The sequence below is a fragment of the Cnephaeus nilssonii genome, assembly GCF_951640355.1.
Source record: "Cnephaeus nilssonii genome assembly, chromosome: 1".
In the NCBI taxonomy this organism is placed as follows: domain Eukaryota; kingdom Metazoa; phylum Chordata; class Mammalia; order Chiroptera; family Vespertilionidae; genus Cnephaeus; species Cnephaeus nilssonii.
The window spans coordinates 107,407,742-107,431,483 of NC_137072.1; the positions used below are offsets into that span (position 1 = coordinate 107,407,742).

Sequence of the window (23,742 nt, forward strand, 5' to 3'; positions counted from 1 at the left end):
TCCTCAAACTCAATTTATAAAGCAATGGAATCCCTTTTTTCAGGAGGCTTTTGTGATTCCTGGATAACTTTAACCAGCTGGACTAAAAATTCAAAACTTCTTCACATTTAATTCAATTTTGGATTTCTGCATAAATTGAGTCAGGGATAAATGAGACCATAGCAAAACAGTGTATATGGGGGAGAAATGTGTATGTATATTTTAAAAGCTATAAAAAGCTGACTCTTTGACTGGAAAAAAAAATTCCATGAATGGACAGGCGGCTTCCCTTGCTTTAGGAACTCTAGTTGTCATTAAAATTATTTTTATTATAATGAACCATTTAATTTAAATCAGGTTACTAAGCTGAGGATCTGTAGAGATTATTCAGTTGCTTCTAACCAATTTAGTCAGTCGTGTCTGCCCATATGGTTCAGACCTGTGAGTTGTGCTTTACTAAGTCAGTAATGAAGACTTGAATGGACCTATTGGCCGCTCATTAAAATCAGAATGTCAATTTCATTCAAAAGAACCTTACAAAAACGATATCAAGTTATCTGGTTAAAAAGGACATTTTACAGTGAGAAAACATCTTTCCATTGCAGAGCAACTACAACATATACCCACATATCAGCTACTCGGGTTTATTTTTTTGTTGTGCTTTTTCCTATACAACTGATGTTATCTTATGACTTAGCAATCCTAGGAATTCCCACAAATCCCGTAAATAAGAATAGTTTATCGTAAGAAGAGACACGTCAAGGACATTATGTGTGAACATTCGCGTGTCCCTCTTACATAGACAATGTTACCTTAACATACAGCTCTGCACAAGATTTTGCACACACACATTTGGACTCTTCCCTGTTTTCACCATGAGTTATTAAGGCATCTCTGTACGAGACCATTTTGACCCTGGGTTTTAAGCTAACAGATAAGCTTCCACATTAGCATCCCCCCCGGACACAAAGCTCTAGTGAAGAGTAAGAGAAATCAGAGACACTTACAGCACTTCCAGGTCCCGGAGAGCCCTGAATGCCCCATCTTCGATACAGCTGATCTGGTTGTAATCCAGTTGCCTGTTAAACGGATGAAAGAATATGTGTAAAAGGCTGAAGACTTGCAGGGTGAGGGAAAGGAAGTCTCTTGAAGGGTCTAGGAAGCCCTGCCTGCAGGAACTGAAATGCTCTCCCAAATACACTCATCTGCTGAAGAATGTCACGAGCCATTCTGGCCTCCATGCCGCCAGTGAAATCTCTTTTTGTTCTGAACTGTCTGTGCAAATAGCAGCCCTTGGAAAGCTCCTGTAAATAATAACTGCACCTTATATTAAATGCCATAGGAATGCAATTTCATTACATCAAGAAAAGCTATCCATTAAGAGCTTTCAGCGTCATCTTGCTGAAACAATTTCATTAAGGTAAAGGACTGTAAATCACTTAATGTCACACGCACCCCCTCAGTGACCTAACAGAATCCATTTATCAGAGAAGCCCAGCTGCATGTTAATTTCACTATCCTTGGCAAGAAAGAGCGAGACTACTTTTAGATTTTCTCCTTTTAAAAGCAGTTTTCCTTCGAGAACTCCAAATCAAGAAAGAGAAATGAGGTCCCATAGATCTTCCCGCAGTCCCAACCAGGAATCCACGTAGCTAGCCAGCAGTTGTGCTATTTTAAGCTTCACTATGCTCATAATTTGCATTGTTTATCATTATATGCGAATTCCCTGCCCGGTAAACGCGGCATACTTTTCAGTGAGGGAACTTCCTGAGCGATACCACTCTCCAGGAAATAAGTGTTTAAAATATTAGGAAATCGATAACAATTTTTGTTTTTCTCAAAGATGCTAATTTCAGCCTACACCGCTACCAAACAGATACTGCAGCAGCATCCTGAAAACACTACCTATATCTGAGGTAAAAAGTTAAAAGGCTGTATCAGTTCCTCGTAAATAACACAAAATTGAACCAAATGAATCTTTTCTTGCAGTTTGTTAAAGTTCAAAGATTGGAGGAAAAAAAAAAATAGGCTGCTCCAAACTTGGGTAAGTCTGCTTTTTCCTGCCACTTGTTTTTGGAATTAAAACTTCCTTATTTACAACACAAAGGAATTCACTTGGTTAAAATGAATGGTTAAGCAGTAAATCCTACCTGTTCTATTCTTTCTTCTTCTTTTTTTTTTTTTCTAATAAGCAGTGTTTAAATCTAATAGCTTGGTGCTTAGCGATATCATTATTCCAGTGAAGAGAAAGTATCGCAATGCTGCACTTGGGATAGAAGCGGGATGTTTGATGAAATAATCAGAGGGGCTGGCGGCTCCACGTGAAGCTGTGCAGGGGCAGGACTGTGATCAGAGTGCGACTGCATCCTTGTTTCCAGCTCAGAACTCACCCAAAGGGCTAATTCATATCTGAGGTCTGTTCTTCCAACAACTGTTTAAACATTCCCACAGAATCGCCGTTTCTCTCACAAAACGACTGAAAAAAAAGGTGCAAGAAGCGAATCCAGAGGGGCCTCTTTGAATTCCTTACTTTAGTAATGATGTACCTCCAGAATGTCTCATGAAATATGCATCTCATTTCACGAAGGTCTCCAGGGGACACAATCATACAGGAGGCTCTCTTGATGTCATGCAAACGGCACAATCTAGGACATGCCGTATTAAAAAAACAGGCAAACTCCGGAGAAGATGCAATTTCATTGCTTTAGTCAACGAAGGCTTTCCCCAAACAACAGCCACCATTCATGCTGCTGTGATAGCCCAAAGCATTCTACTTATTGGGAAGTAATGCAGAAGTATGATTTTATTTTCAAGAAGATTTTAAAGACCCATGATACAATACGGCGGCTGCGGTTCCAAGGAAACACATTCTCGAGCGCTTTTGATTTTTATAGATTAAATTCATTTAACAATTAAGTGAATAACCTTTTTATTTTAAAGTGCTAAATATATATATCTACGCGACGATTCTCTAACCTCCCGGACGATTTATCAAAGCCATTTAAAAGAGGACAATGGCATGAGGTGTTACCCTTGACACACTACAAAAGAGAAATTGTTTCCAGACAAATTGGCAAAATCTTTTAATGCTCTCAAATTTGCCTAATGCAGTCCCCAGGTTAATCTGTAAAAGGGTGAGCGGTACGTTTGCCCGTATCTTAATATCCTTAGCTGTCAAAGTATAAATCAGTGCTGACAAAGCTTCTTTTAAATCATGCATACCATCCACAAAGGGGGGCCAGCACGCTGGCGGGCACTCCAGCAAACCCTGTCCTGAAAGGCAGGCTACCACCAGACTCTGAGACCCCACTGGAAACTTTGCTCATTTCACCTCTGTAGCACTGCCCTGGGTCACAGGCTTCCGATTCCTAACAGAAATCTTAGCACTTATTGGTGCTAAAACATGAAGACTATTTGGCTCTCACAGGACCGGAGGTTTCCTTAAAAGTTTTCTGGACACCATCTTATCTCTGTCCACGTATCTTCGGAGAACAAAGTTACTTTATGAAAATGCGACCCGTGAATGGACAACCGAAATCAAAATGAATAATTTTTTTCATCAGCTGGTGGATTTTATTCTATTCAAAGGAATGTTTATGGAAATAGCCGGGCCCGCATGACTGCTCGTGAGAAAGTCTCTGCATAACCTTCCATTTGTCTGCATAGGGTTCAAGATAAACAGTGTCAAAAGTATGCAATGGTGTAATTTATTTCAGGGGTTCTGGACTATTTTTCTGCACCTCGTTTTTCTCGACTGGCTCACTCCCTTCTCCACTACCTTTCAAACCCTGGGCACTTGTGCTTCCTGTAAACAGAAAAGGATCTGTTGTCAGCCACGCATTTGGAGACACGCAGCCCGTTTATACGAGGTTTCCAGTTGTGCCATGAAATTATTTTGAATTAAGGAATTAGTAAGAGGAAAGTTATTTTCCCCCCTTTTTCTCCAAAAAGTAATGTCACAACTGCCCTAGCTGGCTTTGCTCAGTGGTTAGAGCAGTGGTTCTCAACCTTTCTAATGCCGCAACCCTTTAATACAGTTCCTCATGTTGTGGTGACCCCCAACCATAAAATTATTTTCGTTGCTACTTCATAACTATAATTTTGCTACTGTTAATGAATCGTAATGTAAATATCTGTGTTTTCCGATGGTCCTAGACTCTACAGCAGTGTTCTCAACCTGTGGGTCATGACCCACAGGTTGAGAACCACTAGCAGGGTCGCCTAAGACCACACATGAGGAACTGTATTAAAGGGTCGTGGCATTAGAAAGGTTGGGAACCACTGGGTTAGAGCATCGGCCCTTGGACTGAAGGGTCCCAGGTTTGATTCTGGTCAAGGGCATGTACCTAGGTTGCAGGCTCCATCCCTAGCCCAATGGGGGCTTGTGAGGGAGGCAACCAATTGATGTGTCTCTCTCATATTGATGCTTCTCTCTCTCTCTCTCTCTCTCTCTCTCTCTCTCTCTCTCTCTCTCTTTCTCTCTCTCTCCCCATCCCTTCCATTCTCTCTAAAAAATTAACAGGAAAAATATCCTCAGGGAAGGATTAACAAAACAAACAATAACAACAACAAAAAGTAATGTCACAACTGTTCAGCCAGACAGAGTGGAAATGTGTTGATTTGGGGATGCTAAGAGCACTAGGCACTTAGGGATGGCTTAGGATGCTTTCCTGGCATAGGGGCCATTTTGTGGAGGAAGCAAACTACCACTTTCCTGATTTTCTGGGAAGAAAAACATGGTCTAGACGGCACTACCAGTAGTTTCTTTCAGGCCTTCAGCTGACATGTGCTAGCACAGAGTTTTGTGTCTTCTTATTTTTCTACCTCCAACCCCTTTCTGTTTAAATTCCAGATCTCCTCTCTATCTGATCCTTCACAGCCCTAGCCTGTAGCGTATTTTGACGCATTTGCTTTATCTTTAATTTCATAAAAATGATGATATTACAATGAATGGAGAACCTTCAGGACCTCTCTTGGCACCAACCTTCTATGATTCTCTTCGGTGACAACGCCTCTCCTGTGGTCTAAAATAACTCCAGATGCCCGTTTTTCCCCTCGTCCTGCTAAAGTTAGCCTCAGACAACGCACTGTCTTTATTTAGAGATGGAACTCTCTGTGCCTCACAAACAACCTATTTCTAAAGCTGATCTGATATTTTTAACACTAAAAATAATTTAGCCTAGTTTCAGATTTTGATCAATTCTAGATATGAGAGACAATATATAATGTTGCTAAATATAAGTTTTAAAAATAGCTGTATTAAATGACAGAAAGGTAAACCGTTGCTAACTTGGCATTCTGAAATGTAGTTGGAGACGTTGTATTCTGTTACTTTTAAGTGTTTCTCAGGGATTCCTTTTTTTAATTTTTCTAAGTTTGAATAGCATGCTATGTTTGAGTTATATGTATAAAACTTTCTTTCCTAAATTAACCTCAGTTTGTTTTTTCCTTACCCATAGAAAATTCATATTTCACTTCAATATCTTATTACGGATCGATTTTTGAAAGAATTAGAACATAAACTATTCTTAACTCTGAAACAACAGTGAACATAAAACATCTCTAATAATTTCTAAGTCAGTCAGGTTCCCTCAATGTCTCAAAATAAATTATTATGACTCTGCTCTGGTTTTTCAGGTGTCTTTTTTTTTTTAAGTTACAGGAAATACAAGTTCTGTTCATATTCATATGACTATTGTAAGATGGCAAACTCCAAAATTTTAGCTGACTTAAAATGCATTAGAGTAATAAGAATCAATATGAGGGAATGAGAAAATTTTGCTATTTAGGAACAAAGGTGATGGAGCACCTAAATTAACCCATTGTACGCCATAAGCGTCTGTAGACGCAAGAGGCAGACCATTCCCACACGCCACGTGCGTCTATAAAAAAAAATGTTTTCCCTAAGTGGCAGCCCTGACCAACTTTAAAATCATTTTTCATGAGAATTTTCAGCTGAAAATATTCAAGAACACCCAAATTGTGATTAATATATTTATTTTTATAATATGCATTGCAAAATGATTTTTTAAATTAAATTAGAAATATTGTGGTGTGTGGGATGGTTTCCATTTTGGATGTGCGGCAGTTAACTGGTGAAGTAGGAGAAAAAGAAAAAATGCTGTTAAGGGTCAAGGACATGGGCATGACCTGTTCTATTTTTTTCCCTTGCATGTATAAAATTCAAGCCAAAGAGTGCCTAAACATACAAATCTCATACAAATAACAATTGTTTAAGAACTACTCTAAGATTTAAGTTATAATGAATGGAAGCATAAGAATGATGTAAATTGATCCATATAAATGAACACCCTAGACAGGTTTCAGCGACTCTTTATCGTTTACCTCAGCATAAAAGCACATCTGAGTCAACCTGGGTATTAGTCAAGAAAATAACCAAGATAAGGACCATTCTGAGGAAAGCAAAACAATTTTCATTACTTGTGAAATTAACCTTTTTTGCAGTCTTTCAAACAACATTTTGTGTTTTGTTTTGTTTTCCATAGGAGTAAAGAATTTCAGTTTTTATTGAAATAATCTATGGTATGAAGGTATATCCAATTGTCGATTGTTGGGAGGAAACAAAGGTAGCTTTAAGAGCGACAGAAACAAAAATAAATAAAAGACAACCAAGTTGACCTTCATGTTCTAGTAACTCTAAGCAAAATAATCGAAGGTGGTGGAAACTGAAATTGACTATAACTGTGACCAGTTGTGATCAACAAACATTTGGTCTGGTTCAAAAGATTCACAGAGACATTGGGTCCAAGCCAAACTGTATACCTAACCCTGCAATTTTCAACCTTTTTCATCTCATGACACAGATAAACTAATTACTAAAATTCTGAGGTATAGCATATATATATATTTTTTTTGCTGCTATGGTGAAAAGTTATATTATCATTAAGTTTTAATCCTCGACTGAGGATATGGTGTTTATTGACTTTTTTAGAGGGAGAGAGAGCGAAACATCGATAGGTTGCCTCCGATACACATCCTGATTAGGAATCGAACTTGCGACTTTTTGGTGCACAGAATATGCTCTAACCAACTGAGTGAACTGGTCAGGGCAATTGTATAATTGTGTATAAATAAAAACTATGTATCATTTTGATTCATTTACATGGGACTGGTATTATTGTGTTGGCTGTTGTCATTTTTTCGGTTGACAATCCAGGGGAAAGAAGTCAGTGCTCCTGACTAAATAATCAGATATTGCATGTTTCAAAAATTCTTGTGGCACACCGGTTGAAAATAGCTGACGTAAACCCATGTGGCATCACCAGTCAGGCTTCCAGGCAAGATGGGTTATTATTGCAATACAGGCACAATGGGATTATTGGACCAATAAAACATGATAGACTTTTAAATGTCTTAATCCTATAAACTAACAGTAGAAACACATTTGAAGGACTATTTGAAACCAGGGACGTTCTAAGCATGGGCGTTCTGAACAGCACCAAATATCAAGGACCACTTAGCATGGACCAAATGTTGGCTGAACGCTTTGGACAGGACCAGATGTCCGACAAGGGTATTTACTCAATGCACAGCAATTGGCAGAGACCGTACATGCACCATCTCATTAGTCCTCGTAACACCTTCAATAAAAGGTAAGTAATATCCTCTTGATTTTGTAAGTGAGAAGCTAAGGCTCACAGACTTCAATAACTTATTCAAAGTAGGTAGTAAAAAGTTGGTGAAATCTTGATTCAAATTTAAACTTATGTACATTTGAAACCCCCACTCAATAACAAGTGGCTAGGGTCACAGATTCAGGAGCTATTCATTCTGAAAATGGGAAAGTGGGGAGGGGGCTCAATTAAATTTCTGATGGCCAAGTTTCAAGGAAGAAGCCAGCAAATGAAGAGAGGTAAACAAATTCTGAGAGATTGCAGTAGGCCGAAGTAAGCATGTGTGAGGGTTGGAATAAACCTGATCCTTAAAGATCTGGTAGATTCCAGGAAGACAAAAAATAAAAACAGCACTCCCTATGATGGAGATTGGCACTATCAAAGAACAGTTGTAAGCACAGGCTCTACAATGTTTACAGTGAATGTTCTCTAAAGGGAGGCCATTTGGGACTTGAAAAAAGAGCTTGTGTGCAGATTAAGTGGGAGAGAGGGCTGGGAACCTGGGTGGAAGTCAGTTATGAGCAGTTAGATTGTCTAAACAGACTAGCTGCTATGACATTTAATAACAATCACTTCTTTGTCAGGGAAGAGTCTATATTCCTATAGACCCTGCAGAACTATGACAATATTCTTCTGTGTCCATAAGGCTTTGCCGTAGTCTCTATAACAAAGTGTTTTTTTTAATATAAACTAAATGATTTTAATGCATTTTTATTGATTTCAAAGAGGAAGGAAGAGGGAGGGAGAGAGAGAGATAGAAACATCAATGATGAGAGAGAACCATTGATTGGCTGACACTTGAATTTCCCCCAGTGGGGATCAAGCCCACAACCCAGGTACCTGCCCTGACCAGGAATGGGACTGAGACCTCCTGGTTCATAGGTCGAAGCTCAAGCACTGAGCCACACTGGCCAGGCAATACACTGAATGATTTTAAACCAGATAATGATGGGATGAAAAAGAAGGCTTTGTGAAAATAAACCTGCCTGCAATCTTAAATTACCTAATGAGAATATGAAATGCAGATCAAAATTTAATTTGCAGGCCATTGAATAGTATAGAGGTAGCAAAGAGAGGCTGTTCAGTGTTGAGGAATGTAGGAACCTAAAGAGCTGGCCTGTCTCCAGTACAACATAACAGCCACAGCGAAATCATGCCAATTCCTATTTTATACATATGTGAGTTGGATTCCCAATTAATCAGACATTCTTGTATTTTATTTGTTTTGGAAAGTGTTTATGAGGATTGTATATATTCATTGTTACATGAGAGAATGCCATCATTGATGAAAGCAAATTTGGAGAGGTTGTTGGTAGCACACTTGAGCATAGTTGTTGGGGGTTATCACAGAATTCAGTGTGTTTTTAGAGTGTGTATTAACCAGGAAAATTGCAGGACCACGGACAGTTCCCATGGACAGTTCTAGTGGCATCTTCCTGATATAGTTCACATTCAAGGACTCAACAACAGCTGGTTATCTCTTATGTCTATAGACAGCCTTCTGGGTGCTAAGGGGAGCTCTGGACCTCATAATACAAAACTCAATTTACTCTATATAAATGGAGAGTCATCTCTACAGGTTTGTTCAGATGGTTTTATGTCTGTGGCATCTAATCCCACACTAAGGACAGCAGACCCCTTGAAAGAAGAAATGATCTCCCCTTCTCAGTCTCTTCAGCCTCATCTTACTGAAAACACTCTAGAAAAGAGCTGGGGTCCCTAAAAGCTACAATTTCAATTTGATGTCAGTAGATTTCATTTGTATCATAATTATTTAATAAGTATGTAAGTATGAAAAGAAACATCTTGCCCTAAACATGTAAACTAGCTGATTAGAGTAGACATTTTACAATTCTAACTTAAGTTATGTGACAAAGCTAGAGTCAGTTTTGCATTTGTATGGAAAATATATAATGACAATATAAATGAACTCTTCTGTTTGCCAAATCTTATTATTGCCAATAATCATTGCAACTCAAATTGGGTAATTTGTTTCCTTAAATGTCATGGTCATATATATCTGTTTCCCAAATGATACCATGACTTACTCAAAGAGAACCAAGCTAGATCCTGTTTAACGTAGGCCCTTGTCTATCAATTAACGCATGTCAAAAAAAGAATAAATGTAATATTTTCCATAATATACTTTTTACCAAGAGGCAGTTTTCCTGGAAAATGATGGTAAGTTTACCAGATGGAGGGTTAATAGATTTGGGATAATGCAAGCAAATGGAAGGGAATGTATTTATTTATGAACAGTGAAAAGTAAAGTTTCACTGGAACATGCTGTACATTTGGAGGATGTACTGCAAAATGAAATTAGAAAAAAGGCAAGTGTGATTTATATTACACAGGATAGCTGAAATAATGCTTGTTGAAATTTAATTATTTTTAAGTATCCATCTTGAACTCACTAAATAAACTAATGGTGAAGTATGATAGAGTTTGCTTTTGTGATATGAATAACAACTAGCAATCTGCTTAATTTTAAAGTTTGTACATTTGTACTTTTTTCATTTAAATCCTAGAGTAACTATAACTAGGGATGTTTTCTTATAAATACAAAAGACTTTGGAAGGATTTTTATACTCAGAAAGTACATGCTTAGAGAATAAGCTTGCAAGGCTCAGCAATAAAGAAAGGTTTAATTTGAATATTCCCCTAAATTATTCAACATGATTCAATTAAATGGAAATATCTCATAAATCCTTGTTTAAAAAAAACACAGTAGTGTAATGTAACATGTCTTTGTTTAAGATTTGATCAGAAGGCAGTGAAAGCTTTACTGAATCAGTGTTAAATACATGAAATATATGCAAAATTATTTTTTAAAAAGTGGTATAAACTGTGATTACCATTTTGGTGAGGCCTGGGTTGGTAATGATATGGTATCAATACTTTAATTCATACTTGATTGGGGAGTTTGAAAACACAGATGTGAGTCCTATGGAAAAGTGCTGCCGGGGACTATTATAAACACTATAATTTAGGTGGTATTTTAATATGATCTTGTTATTCTCAGATCTTACAGTCTAAAACGTCAGGAAGAAGCAAGTGGTTTCTATTGCAGCCAGAGAAATTTAGGTAACAAAATAAAATATAAAGAATTTTAATCCAGTTAAGGAATTAATAGAGAAAAGCCAAAAGGTTATGGGAAGTCCACCCCGGAGATGCCGAAGAGCAAGATAAATGTCCCTCTGTCTGGCATGGTGTTTGTGTGGCTTGCCTGCAGGAAGAGGACTAAGATCCGCTAATCTGCAAAATTTCCACAGCATCAATTTCATACTGTCAGGATGCTGCCTTGAGCATAGTTAGCCAATCCACCCGATTAAAGAAAGTCCTTCCAGTGAAAGTCTTCTAATAACTGGAATTTTCTCTGAATAAGGCCTGACTGTGGCAAATCCAATAAGCCCAATACAGTGCATCAGATTGGCTTTTAGTGCTAAACGAAATACCACCTTGATGCAACCTAAGCACATATTTCTTCTGTCTAACCTTCGTGTGTTTTTTTCTCTTTTACTCTCAATGACCCGGAACAGTAGCCATCCTGGCACCATACAGGATTGTCCAAATTGTAAATGCATACCCTGGAATGCAAATAGGCCTGTGCCTCTCCTTCCCACACTGAATATTACTAATATTATTAATGCAGATATCTTTGGCCTTTAGTGAGGCATTACTTGATAATGTATGGTCACCCCTTTAATAATATTATGAATTCAAGTTTACCCTCATATTAAATATATTTTACCAGATATATTTTTAACTTTCAATGAGAAAATTGAACTTCAAATAAAGACCCATGAAACTGGACATTTTTTTTGAACAATGTAGTTTGAACTATATTTTAATTACAAAAAACCTCTTTTCACAGTAAAATTCATGATTGTAGCTATGATCCTAATGAATAAACCTAAAAATGAATTGTGGTATTTCAATGTTGCTCTGATGGTCTTTCCCGTTGTTACATGAAAGGCAGTAAAAATAGTGGGGATAAATTCTATCTTTGTATAGCCTTTTTAGTAAATTCTGACTTCCTCCATCCCACTCTTGCCACTACTTATGAATACAAACCAACCTCTCTGAAGATTCCTTTATATTTTCTTTTATAAACTCTTTCCTATAGAATTCCCTAATAACTTCAAGCAATCCTTTTTATCTCTTGCTCTCCTCAGTACCTATAGCACTTACTGTCAGCATCTTGGGTGAGTCATTTAGCACTTTCTGATATATTTTATTTTTTCATTCTGTAGCTCGTGTCTAAATAACCCATAATAGACATGGGTCTCTTATCCATTACTAAAATTGCAAATGCCCTGCTTTTCAGTCTTCTTACTCTATCTTTTCCAAGGTTAGCTTCTAGCCGTTGATTAGTGAGTACTTGCAGAATGAAAATCACTCTATTTCATAGCATTTTATTGTTATAAACAGTCTTATACATATCTTTCCCCCCTAATACAACAAAACCAAGCAATTATTATGTTCATTTTATAAAAGTGAAAACTAAGGCTAAGTGAAGTTTACTAATTTGTCACAGCTACAAATCTAATAAATACCAAAAGATTCTGAGACTCCAGTACTAATCTCATCTCATTGAATACATAATAACTCTCTTTAATTTTGGGGTGGGTGGGGATAATGCATGTAGGGAAAAATATTTTCAAAAATCCTACTAAGTCAATAATGCATTCCATTCAGCACACTGGCTAGCATCTCACTTTTCTGTTATCTCTAAACTTTTAAAATCACATTTTTTAAGGATAAGTGAAGAGGACATTAGCAAGAATCTCACCATGACCTGCATCCTGTTCCAAACTGTATCCTTAAATTTGGCAGAAGGATTACTTATGGTCTTGGATTCCTTGAATATCTTTCCTAAGAAGTAAAAGCCACCTGTTTTAAGGACTTAGAGATAATACTATAGTAAGATTGTAAGTGCATTCCCAAAGGGTGGTCAACTGTAGCCATTACTATCCTTTTACAGTGACAAATAGGCAACTTGAGTAGGTGCTACATAGGATCTTTATGTTCCAACATAATATACTGAGGCAGTTTTGAACACTCTGCATCACTGAGTCTACAGGAAGACTTCCCCAAGCCCTAGCTAAAGAAGATAAAGAGAAAGCAAATAAAATCCTTTGAACATGTAAACACTCATAAATACCTACGGCCAGGATTTTAGTGGCTCTACACAGTTACATCCAGAAGCCTGTATTTTTCTCTTTATTTAAATGTGCACATTTAGAAACTACACATTTAAAACAAACACCACTTACATGGAAGAGGAGATATAGAAGCCAAGACGTGTAGCATTATAAACAGTCATCCTCTTTGACGAGGAAGAACATCTGTCTCACTTTCTCTATTGAAAAAAATGTTGGATCCCACCATGGAGAATTCCAAATATACGTTAATTCTTGACACAGTCCCTGCCCTGTGTATGACCAGCTAAAAAGTACGGAATTCCTGATAGTTAATCTAAGCACTCAGGGGCTTCTCTCCCCTTACATTTCAAGCTAATGCAAAGGACAAAGAAACATTTTATGCCCTCACTTCCACAGTCAATCCAAAACCATCATTTTCAAAGGATAACATGGTATTTAAAAATGTATAAAAGTATATACTGGCAATATTAGTATTGCCACTGAGATTTTTAAATCCAATACATATCACCAGAGCCACGGGCACTTAGAACAAACACTACAGTTTAAAGATTAATCAAGGGAACATACAGAAAGCAGTATTCTTTTTCTTGTTTCTTTTTAAAGAAGGTTATGCATATATTCTTCCATAAACATATGAAGGAAAATAGATGTAAGAAAAATATTCACACAAAGAGAAATGCATAATTTTTCTCCTCTCACGTTGTTGGCGTTTGATGAAAATGGTGATCTAAAAGCTATTTTAGAAAGCTATAGCTCTAGGCTGCAGGTATCTCTAACGAGAAAATATTATCTATTCTTTCTGGAAAATATACTTTATAGTCTGCATATCCAATAAACACCAGTAACAACTGAAAAGGGAGTTATTGAAATAAGATGACAGTAAAAGGCAGAAAATACATTGCAAATACCTTTTAATCAAATCACTTCTCCGATTTAACAAGATTAATCACAAGGTTTGAAGAATGAATTTGATAACAAGTTCAGATTCAAGACATCTAAATGAGAATCCTTTCCGATAAATTGTGAAAACAATATAAAACTTACTTTACAAGCTCTCCTAATCAAGCCTAAAGATATATCGGGCTTTCACTACTTCTCATTACCGTTTCTTTAATATAAATTTAACATTAAAATAGGATGGCTTTAAAAACCAGTATACATTTTTAACAAACTACTTACAAATTTTTAATGTCAACTGCCCCACGGAAAGCCTTCCTTGGAATTGCCTGAATTTGGTTTTCACTGAGGTCTCTAAAAAATAACAAAAACAAAGAATAAGATCAAGCTGTAATGTATTTCATTACTTTAATCAATTTGTTTGAGAAGTGATAGAATACTTCTAAAAATGTACTAAAAACATCATAATGAAATCCATAGCATTACATGCAATTTCTAATACAAATACTTTATATTTCTAGTATAAATCACAAGGTTAGACTAAATGGTGTTTTGAAGTACTTTTCCAGATCTTTAACTGCATAATTAATTCTAGAATACGGTTTTCTTAAATTTAAGAGTTGATTCAATTCTGTGCAATAAAATATTTATTTAAAACAAATAGCAAATTTTCCATAACTCAATTTCAAGGGGTTCTAAAGTGTTAGCACTGATATTTCTACATCACTGACATAACTTATAAAGCATACAGGAAAGCAGTTCATTTTAACATCCAAGAGAAGAGAGAGCAAAAACTGATAAAATCTCGGCAGTATGATTAAGTTTTCATAGCACTTTAAGTAATCTTGAAAATGGAACATGGCAGTACTAACCCAACAATCAAACCAACAGTTCTTGCATGAAATATTAACAGCAAATTGAATTAAAACCTTCTTTAAATAATTCTATTATAACCATAAACACAGCCTGTCTATATTTGCATTTTAATTTAATTGAGAAATACATTTTAATCAAAGGAGAAAAGCACTCTAAGTTGGAATGAGAAGTTAGTAAAAAAAAAAAAATCACTCATCTCATGAAATAGATCATTATTTTACCTTCCGAGTTCGGATGCAATTCTATGTGCTCATGTAGTGCTATTAGCCTTAACAATTAGGATATAAATACACAATAAGCAATGCCACTGGAAAGCAGAAAATGCTTGCCTCGTTTTAAGCGACACTACTACATAGCAGAAAGTTGAAGTATCAAATAACTAAATGATTAAAATAAATAGAATGGTGTTAAAATTATCACTAACATTTTAAGATAACTGCTGCTTACGAAGAAAGGCGAAGCTACGAACCACGGAGCGTAGCTGATGAAAACAGAGCCATTTTCCAACGAAGTGGAGGCGCACTGGACAGCTTCCTACTACAGCTTCCCATGGCCAGAGCTCCCTGTTCACACACTTATGGCCACGCCATAAGTATAACTGGCAGATGCAAAGATTTAGTGTGTGGTCTTGACCTCATTAACACTGTTTTAAACAACTAAGATTTGCATTTATATCCCACTATCCACAGTGTTCAAATTAAAAAAAAAATGTTTGCTAAGCAATTTGTAAAGAAATAAATATTAGTCTATTTAAAGAGTAAAGGTCTTTAGCAAAAAAAAAAAAAAAAGGAAGCAAAACCACATACATTATTTCCAACAGTAAATGTGCAGTATGTGCTCATGTGGAAGGAAGTCCAGGCGGCCTCCCTAAGCACTGTGGCTCTCTGTCACTGCTTCCGACTGTTTCGGGAAATCCCTAAGAGTGATAAAGCTTCATTTCCTTAAGAAGTCCTTATTTTTCCAGCCTGTCTTTAATTGAGACCAACTTCCTTACCTTGTTTACTTCCTTACTTTGTTTAATTACAGGGAGTTAACCATGTGTATTTAAAAGTCCTGATACTAGAAACAGTGTTCAAAGGAGGCTACTGAGCAAGGAGGAGGTAAAGAGAGATACTGGAGAAAGAAAAAAAAAATCAGAAAGTAATAAGAAATGTAGAGGGACAAAAGACTGAATTCAAGCAAATTTGAAGCTATAATGCTCCCTGAAAACCAACGGTAGTGGTTCTACTGTTGTGTCGCTATTAATTCAATGCATTCCCATCCAGCCAGCCAGAGCCATTTCCTTCAACACCTGCGGGCTCACCACTGCTCAGTCTCTAGGCACAATTTATCCCCGGGTCACAGTCTCAAATGGGGAGACATGGAGTCGGGGAGGAAAGGCAGGGGATACTTTATGTGGAGCACGAGGCATCACTGAAGATCACTGGCTTGCAGTCAGAACCCATTCCTTCTGAATTTTTATTTTAGCCCTTCTGATTTCAGTCCCTCTGATTTAGTTCTTTTGGTTTTAGGCAGAATTCTAGGACGGGGAAGGGTTTCACCTGCAAACACTTACCAGTCTGTTCTTTTTACAAAAGAGTGAGCAACTGTCTGTTTCAGAGGCTCCTTCCTCCCTTAAGGTCAGTGGTGTCTGTGTGGATTATGTACATCACCTCCCAGACAAGTCTATGGGGTCTCTGCCTGTGCCAGCCCACTCTGCAGGCGACTCCAGTGTGGATCCAGGTCCCTTCAGGGAAGTGGGCATGGTCACTCATGACAGGAGGAAGTTACTAAACACATTTTCAGTGCCTATTGTGTTCAATAGTTAATTTTAAGAAATAATAGTATCAAATTTGATCTATATTTCCTTTAATCTCCATAACCATCATGTAAAGCAGGTATTATCTTCCTGGTTTTACAGGAAAGGAAACTAAGCTTCAGGGATGTCAGGCATTAGTGCTGAACGATGAGTCAGATTGTTAAAGTAAATGTATAGGAAAAAACAGATAAATATTAAGTCCAGGGTTAGGGATTTTAAAGGCGATACCAGGAGCCACTTAATCAATCTCAATGTGTCCTTCGCGTGGCTTAGAATTTAGAAGGTTTTTTCTTAACGCATTCTAGCCTCTGATTTACGTCATTTGCAAAATGATGGGTAAGATGGTGTTAGAAGAACGACTCGTATTTTCTACATAGAATCAAGTGGGGATTAGCCGTTATTTCTATCCAACACATTTATTTAATATGTGCAAGAAACTGGATGATGTTGCAAGGATTGCTGAACTGTGTAAAGCCCATTCCTGGCTTCAGGAATTTTCAAATCCAGTAAAGATCCATGTTCCTTGCCAAATGAGATCTAAATGGTGAGAAAACAGGGTAAGAAGAAAGGTAAGGTGAATGTGGTAAGATGTAAAGGTAGAGGGCAGGGTGAGGGTCAGCACTTCCAGTAAAATAAATTTCACAGGCAAGAATATGAAGGTGGACAAAGAGAACACTTATGGAAGTAGCTTTTGGTCAGGTTTGTTTAGAGTGGAGTAATGGGAGATGAGGTTGGAAGGACAAGTCAATGGTGTAGACTTTTTGGTACCAATTAAGGAGCGAGCTCTTGTTTTAGCAATGGTGAGGATGGAAGGGTAATGGATAGAAACAGGACAGAGGTTCTTCCTTAGATAAAATAAACTGGCAACCAATACCTGGGGTCAAAGACTCACATTCTGAAGACCACATATAAGACTCCTGCGCTGGCTGGAGAAAGGGTAGTGAGAATCTCAAGCAATATAAGAACCATTAACACATGGCTTGCTTACCCTGGGCCAATTAATGGGTGAGGCATCTCTCGCTGTAGATAGAAAAGGTGGAGCAGATAACCAGTGGTATCAGAGACACATGAAGAACCAAAACTTACAAGTAAATTGTCTGTGAATATGGATTAGGCAAGTGAGAGAGGAGACAGAAGTGACTTTGAACTTAGGTTCGGGGGACTGTAAACAAAATTGGGAAATTAGAAGAGCAAGTTGCAGTGTCCATTATGAGTTAGAGAGATGTGATATATATCATCCAGTTTGATGACCACAAAGTTAATATATGGTAAATAGGCCACACGTGGTACCTGAAAAAGTTGATCTAGGAGGTCACAGTGGTACTAAGAGTCATTGGAGGCTTGATGGATTCAAGCCACTTTCAAAATACAATGGGATCTTTCTGAACCTTGATAAAAATGATTGAGTTCAGTAATTCTCAGCCTCCAGTCATGGGGAAGGGGTGGTAGGTGATGAGGGGCAGGAATCCAAGGAGAGAGGCAGGATGCCAAAAGAATTACTAGCATAGACTGCAGACCTCGACTATCAGAGATTAAATTCTAGCTCTGCTATTTATTAACCAATAGAGGCCTGGTGCATGGATTCGTGCACTAGTGGGGTTCCTTGGTCTGGCCTGCAGGGATCAGGCTGAAACCTGCCCTCCGACATCTCCCAAGGGGTCCCAGATTGCAAGAGGGCGCAGGCCAGGCTGAGGGACCCCAACTGTGCATGATGGGGGCCCGGAAGGGACCGCGGGAGGGCTCCAGGGCGAGTCCGGCCTGTCTTGCCCAGTCCTGATCCACTGGACCCCAGCAGCAAGCTAACCTACTGGTTGGAGCATCTGCCCCCTGGTGGTCAGTGCATGTTATAATGACTGGTGGAACGGTCATACGAATGGTCGGACACTTAGCATATTAGGCTTTTATTATATAGGATGTGACCTTGGGAAGACTGTATACCTTTTTTGTGTTTCAGTTTCTTCATCTGTAAAATGAAACAATAATTGTGTCTACCTCATAGGACCTTTAGGTGAATTCAATGAATTTATACTTTAAAAAATGCTCAAAAATACCTGCCACATAATAAGCACTATAGAGATGTTGATTATATATATGTTACAATTATTCCACTAGGAAATGCTACATGGCCCTGAGTGTATTTGCTTTGTTCCCTGAAGATTATAGAAGAAAAAGTGAAACATAACTTATGGTAATGTTCTGTGAACTGTGTGGAACGAGAGGAATGAGTCAGAACTACTGAATTAGTGAGATGGAGCTGCCAAGGATAGTCTGTAATTATATCACTAACCAATAGAGTGTAAAAATGTATTCCAAAGTAGGGAAGTGGCTTGATTGGAGTTGATTTTTAGGAAGATTAAACTGGAAATTAAATTTCAGAGCAGGCAGGGACAATGAGCAGTGAAGTCATATTGAGCAGTGTTGGTGGAGAAAGATAGGTCTCCAGTGAACTAGGAGATTCTACTTGGAGAATATTGAGTAATAAAGTTGGGAGTTGACCTCAAGTCAAAATATAAGGTCTTCAATGTCATTTTGGAGAGAGCTCAAAGCCCCTTTAATTTTCTGATTAAGGAAATAACAAAATTCAAAAAGGGCAAAAAAACATTTGGGGAAGACAAGTGCGGTAATTGGAAAGCTGGGATTGAAGACTAGAATAGTTTTGTGATATTTTGGTCAGAAATATGGAAAAGTATTGCATGCTCATGGATTATAAGAATTAATATTGTCAGAATGTCCATACTACCCAAAGCAATATACAGATTTAGTATAATCCCTATCAAAATTCCAATGGCATTTTTCATAGAATTACAAAAGACCATCCTAAAATTTGTAGGCGACAAAAAAAAAAAAAAAAAAAAGAGTTTGAATGTCCAAAGAAATCTTGATAAAGAACAGCAAAGCTGGGGGGCATCATGCTCCCTGAATCTAACTATATTACAAAGCTACAGTAATCAAAACAGTATGGCACTGCATTAAAAACAGACACACAGACCAATGAAACAGAACAGAGGGTCCAGAAATAAACCTGTCCATATATGGTCAATTAATTTGGTACAAAGTTTCCCAAAACAGAGTGAAAGGATAGCTCTTTAATAAATGATATTGGGAAAACTGGACAGCCACATACAAAAGAATGAAATTGTATCTATCTTGCACCATACACAAAAATCAACTCAAAATGGATTAAAGACTTGGACATATGACCTGAAATCATAAAACTCCTAGATTAAAATATAAGGGGTAAGCTACTTAACATCAGTTTTAGCAAATCACATATCTGATAAGGATTGCATATCCAAAATATATAAAGCACACACACAACTAAATAGCAAAAAACATTAAACAACCTGATGAAAAGTAGGCAAAAAAACTAAATAATTTTTTTCCAACGTCACACAAATGCTAACAGATACATGAAAAATATACTGAACATCAATATACAAATAACGCAAATTAAAACCACAATGTGATACCACCTCACACCTGCTACAATGGCTATTACAAAAGAAAAAAAAAAACAAGAGATACCAAGTGTTGGCGAGGATGTGAGGAAAGGGAACCCGCAAGCACTGTTGGTGGGAATGTAAATTGGTGCAGCCACTATAGAAATTAGTATGGCGTTTCCTCAAAAAATTCAAAAGGCATGGATTTTATTCATCTTGTTTCTACAGAACACCTGACATGTGATAGGCCTTCCTACGGGAGGTGGGGAAAGACAAAGAAGCCCTGAAGGAAAAACTGACAAAAACAGGGCAACATGCCTTAGAGACAGAGATACTGAATATAAGCCTGTGCCTGGTGCCCTGATGAATAGCAAACTCTAATATTATAGACACAATGATGGAAATCAGGAGAGAAAACTGGACTTCCGAGAGGGCTTTTAGATATACTGGTATCACGAGCACAGGGGAAGTGAAAGGGAATGTTTCACAAAACGCTGGAGATCAGAAACTAGAGCTCAATGAAGAGATCAGAGAGAGAAACACAGATTACCAAGCCTCCGGGCATGGCGAGAATGGAACTATGTACTACATACATGAATCTTCTTTCAGATGGTACATATCGACACACTTCACATCTGCAGGTCATTGTCCCCGATGCTCAGTGTACTCACAATTTTAACATGTGAAAGTGGGAATGTCAACTGGGCTCCTTCCTCACTCTCACCTCTATTCCCCCATTCATTCATTCATTCACTCACTCACTCATTCATTCATTCAAAGGCATTCATTGACAGCACGAAATCTGATATACTCATGGCTCTGTGATAGTTCTGTCTCCTTTATGTTTCTTTTGATCACCCACCTGACTGCTGCTTCTTGAAAAGCGGGGCTGTCTCTTCTACATACGTCCTTTCTTTTCCAGGCCTTCCTACCATCCTACACAGAATAGGTTCTTTTATCATTCAATGATAGATGTATGAATGGTCTCTTTTTAGGGATTACTGGGGCTGTTCCTCCACTAAAAAGTGTTTTGTCACAGAGAGCCTGTAGCAAATTCTAGTAGCAACAATAAATATCTATTTTTCTTTTAATCCCTAATATAATTGACAACGCCGTGCTTTCTATGGAGTCTTACAATTGTCAGTTAGTTGTGTAAAGGACTTTATGACTCTTAATAAAAAGTGTCATAAAGTCTTTTACACAACTGACAACTGTGAGACTCCACAGATATTTAAGTATAAAAAGTATGCACTTCAGAATAGATGAAATAAGATGATACTCAAAGCTAATCTATATTTGGGCAATGACTATCAGGCCACACACTTTGATTTATTTGTTTCCATAATCACATCAGGATGTACTTTTTATTCCAATTTAAAGACAAGGAACTGAGGTTTACAGAGATTATACAATTTCCCTGAGCTCGTAGAGCTAGTAAGCTAGAGGAGCAGAGATTCGAACTTGGCTCTGTTGTCCTCCAAACCTCATACACTTAGCCACAGCTGTCCTGCCTCGTACAAGAAGTGGCTTCTGGAGACGTCTGGCTCTCTGGTGCTGTGGTTTCAATGTGTGGTTGTAGGATCACCCATAAGAGTCCTCTGGGGAGGTTGTTTAAACAGCAGACAGACCTCAGAGCTCCTCTCCAGAAACACAAGGAGAACCTCCGGGGGAGCTGCCCAGCAACCTGTCTGCTGGGTAAGATGCTACTGACTTTGAACTGCACGTTAGTAGCTCATTGGAATATCTACCACCAATGGTACTTCTAGCTTTTATAAACATGGCGCTCCTTTATGCCCATCCAGTTGGAAGTAGTGAATACCAATAGTAAATAAAAAATGAGAAGCGCCATGAAAGCCAAGAAGACTATGCATAGCATGAAAGGCATATATGTAGGATATAAAAGGCCAGTTTTCTTATCGTGGTGACATATACATAGCAGAAAATTGACCATTTTAACCTCTTTACACGTATAGTTCACTGGCACTAAGGGCATTCATACTGTGCAACCTTCTCCACCACTGATCTCCAGGACCTTCTGAGAGGGCATGTTAAAGACTCTTTTTTCTCTACAATGTAATAACCTTAAAATAAAGATACTAACCATGAAATGATAATTCACAATGTAAATAATTTCCCGTTTCTCTTTCTTCTCTTCAAAATAGCATCATTGCACTACTACATATTCATATCAATCTTGCCAAGTGATATTTAAGTCCCACATGGGTTCCCTATCAGTACTCCTATTAAGTGCATTCAAGGAAGAGTTACCTAATCGGTTAGAGTCATCAGGTAATAAAAGATAGTGTATGGCAACAAATAAAAAAATAACCTCCCATATCTATGTTTTTCATGGGAAGGGCCATTGAGCTAATAAACCATGTTTTTTTTGTCACCTCTGAGCACAGAGATAATCACAATGGCCTCAACCCTTTCCACTCCCCCCGCCCCCCGATCGCCTGGTATTTGGAAGGTGGTACACTGGGACAGGCCTGGAATTGGGTTTGAATTGGAATCCTTGGCTCTACTCCATAAAAATATAGGACCATGTGATCTTGGCTAAATTACTGAGATTTTTCTCAATCATGTTTTCTTTTCTCTAACTCTAGAAACACTACCAAACATTCCTGTGCCAAGGGTACTGTAGGGATTGGAGGGTCTGATGTTTTCTATGTGATGAGTGAAGCACATTGGCAGTCTTGGCATCCAAAGGCACTCACACATGTTACTTTCCTGCACTTCCATCAGTTGAATTCAATTCAAATCAGGAATTACATACTGAGGGCAGTGTGTGCTGAGCACACTTCTAGCTCTTAGAAATAAGTGATGAAAATAATACTGTCTGTGCTCAAGGAGTTCATATTTGGGGAAAGCAGGCCAGTAAGGTGATTATTACATGACTGAACTGATAAATATATCAGTAAAAAAATATACACAGTCCCCAAAATAGAAAAGGAAGGAGTATTTCATTTTGTCATTGCCTGGAGTGTTGGGGATGGTAGATGATAGTGAAAACAAAACAAAACAAAAACTTAGCTATAGCGTTATTTTATTTTTTCAATTGAGGTATAATTGACATATTACATTATATTCATTTCAGGTGTACAATATAATGATTTTATACACACACACACACACACACACACATATAGTGAAATGATAAAGTTTCTTAAGCTTACATGTAGATTCACAGGATATATATGCATATACAATCTACTTTACTCATGTATTTTTTTCCTGTCAAACTTTTATATATCCATTTCCCTCTGCCTCAAATATTTTCACATTGTCCTTCACTTAGTTAAATCTACTCTGCCTTTGGAGCAGCCCTTAAATAGCCTTGCTTCATTTTCTCTGAAATAGCCTATGGAGCAGGCTCCCTTACTCGTGTTCCTATAACATGTTATATTTAACTGATATACTGGTTTGTGATTGCTACATTACTCATTGACACATCCCACTGGAGTTGAAAGTTACCTGAGAATAGCTACTGAATAATTCATCATTATTCCCTAGTGCCTAATACAGTGCCTGGCTGTGGCCAATAAAGCATAAGTAAAAATGTCCGTAACTGAATAGCAAATTAGTACTATACTTAATGACATTTAGGTTCTCAAGCAAATTACTTACTTAACAGATATTTGATGTCTCTCTTAGGATATCTTATATGAAATGTCATCTTCTACTCTGGCAAATTAAGACTATGATGTACTTATTCTTTGGGCTCCCTAAATATATGGTAAAAATATTCTTTTGGAGGTCCAAACACCTTTACTGAGATCAATAAGATAAAGGAAATAGAAATAGCAAAGTTGGAATGATTGTGTAAGTATAGGTACCACACATTTTAAAAGGAAAAGTCATCAAATCCTTTATTCAATCTAAACTCAGTCTCAGCTGATACTAAAAAATACTGCAATGCTCTCAATATGTGTGAGTTTAATAATTTAGTCAGT

General features: G+C 37.6%; 1 protein-coding gene across 2 annotated transcripts in view; it reads right to left on the bottom strand.

Annotated features, from left to right (window-relative positions):
- The window catches only part of SLIT2 (slit guidance ligand 2), a 343,459-nt gene that overhangs the window by 133,745 nt on the left and 185,972 nt on the right, over nucleotides 1-23,742 (bottom strand). For both annotated transcript variants that reach the window (XM_079795128.1, XM_079795127.1), the window contains exons 5-6: nucleotides 13,958-14,029; nucleotides 987-1,058 (exon numbers count right to left, since the gene is read on the bottom strand). In XM_079795128.1, coding sequence (XP_079651254.1) covers nucleotides 987-1,058; nucleotides 13,958-14,029 — 144 coding nt within the window. The remainder of the gene's footprint in view (nucleotides 1-986; nucleotides 1,059-13,957; nucleotides 14,030-23,742) is intronic.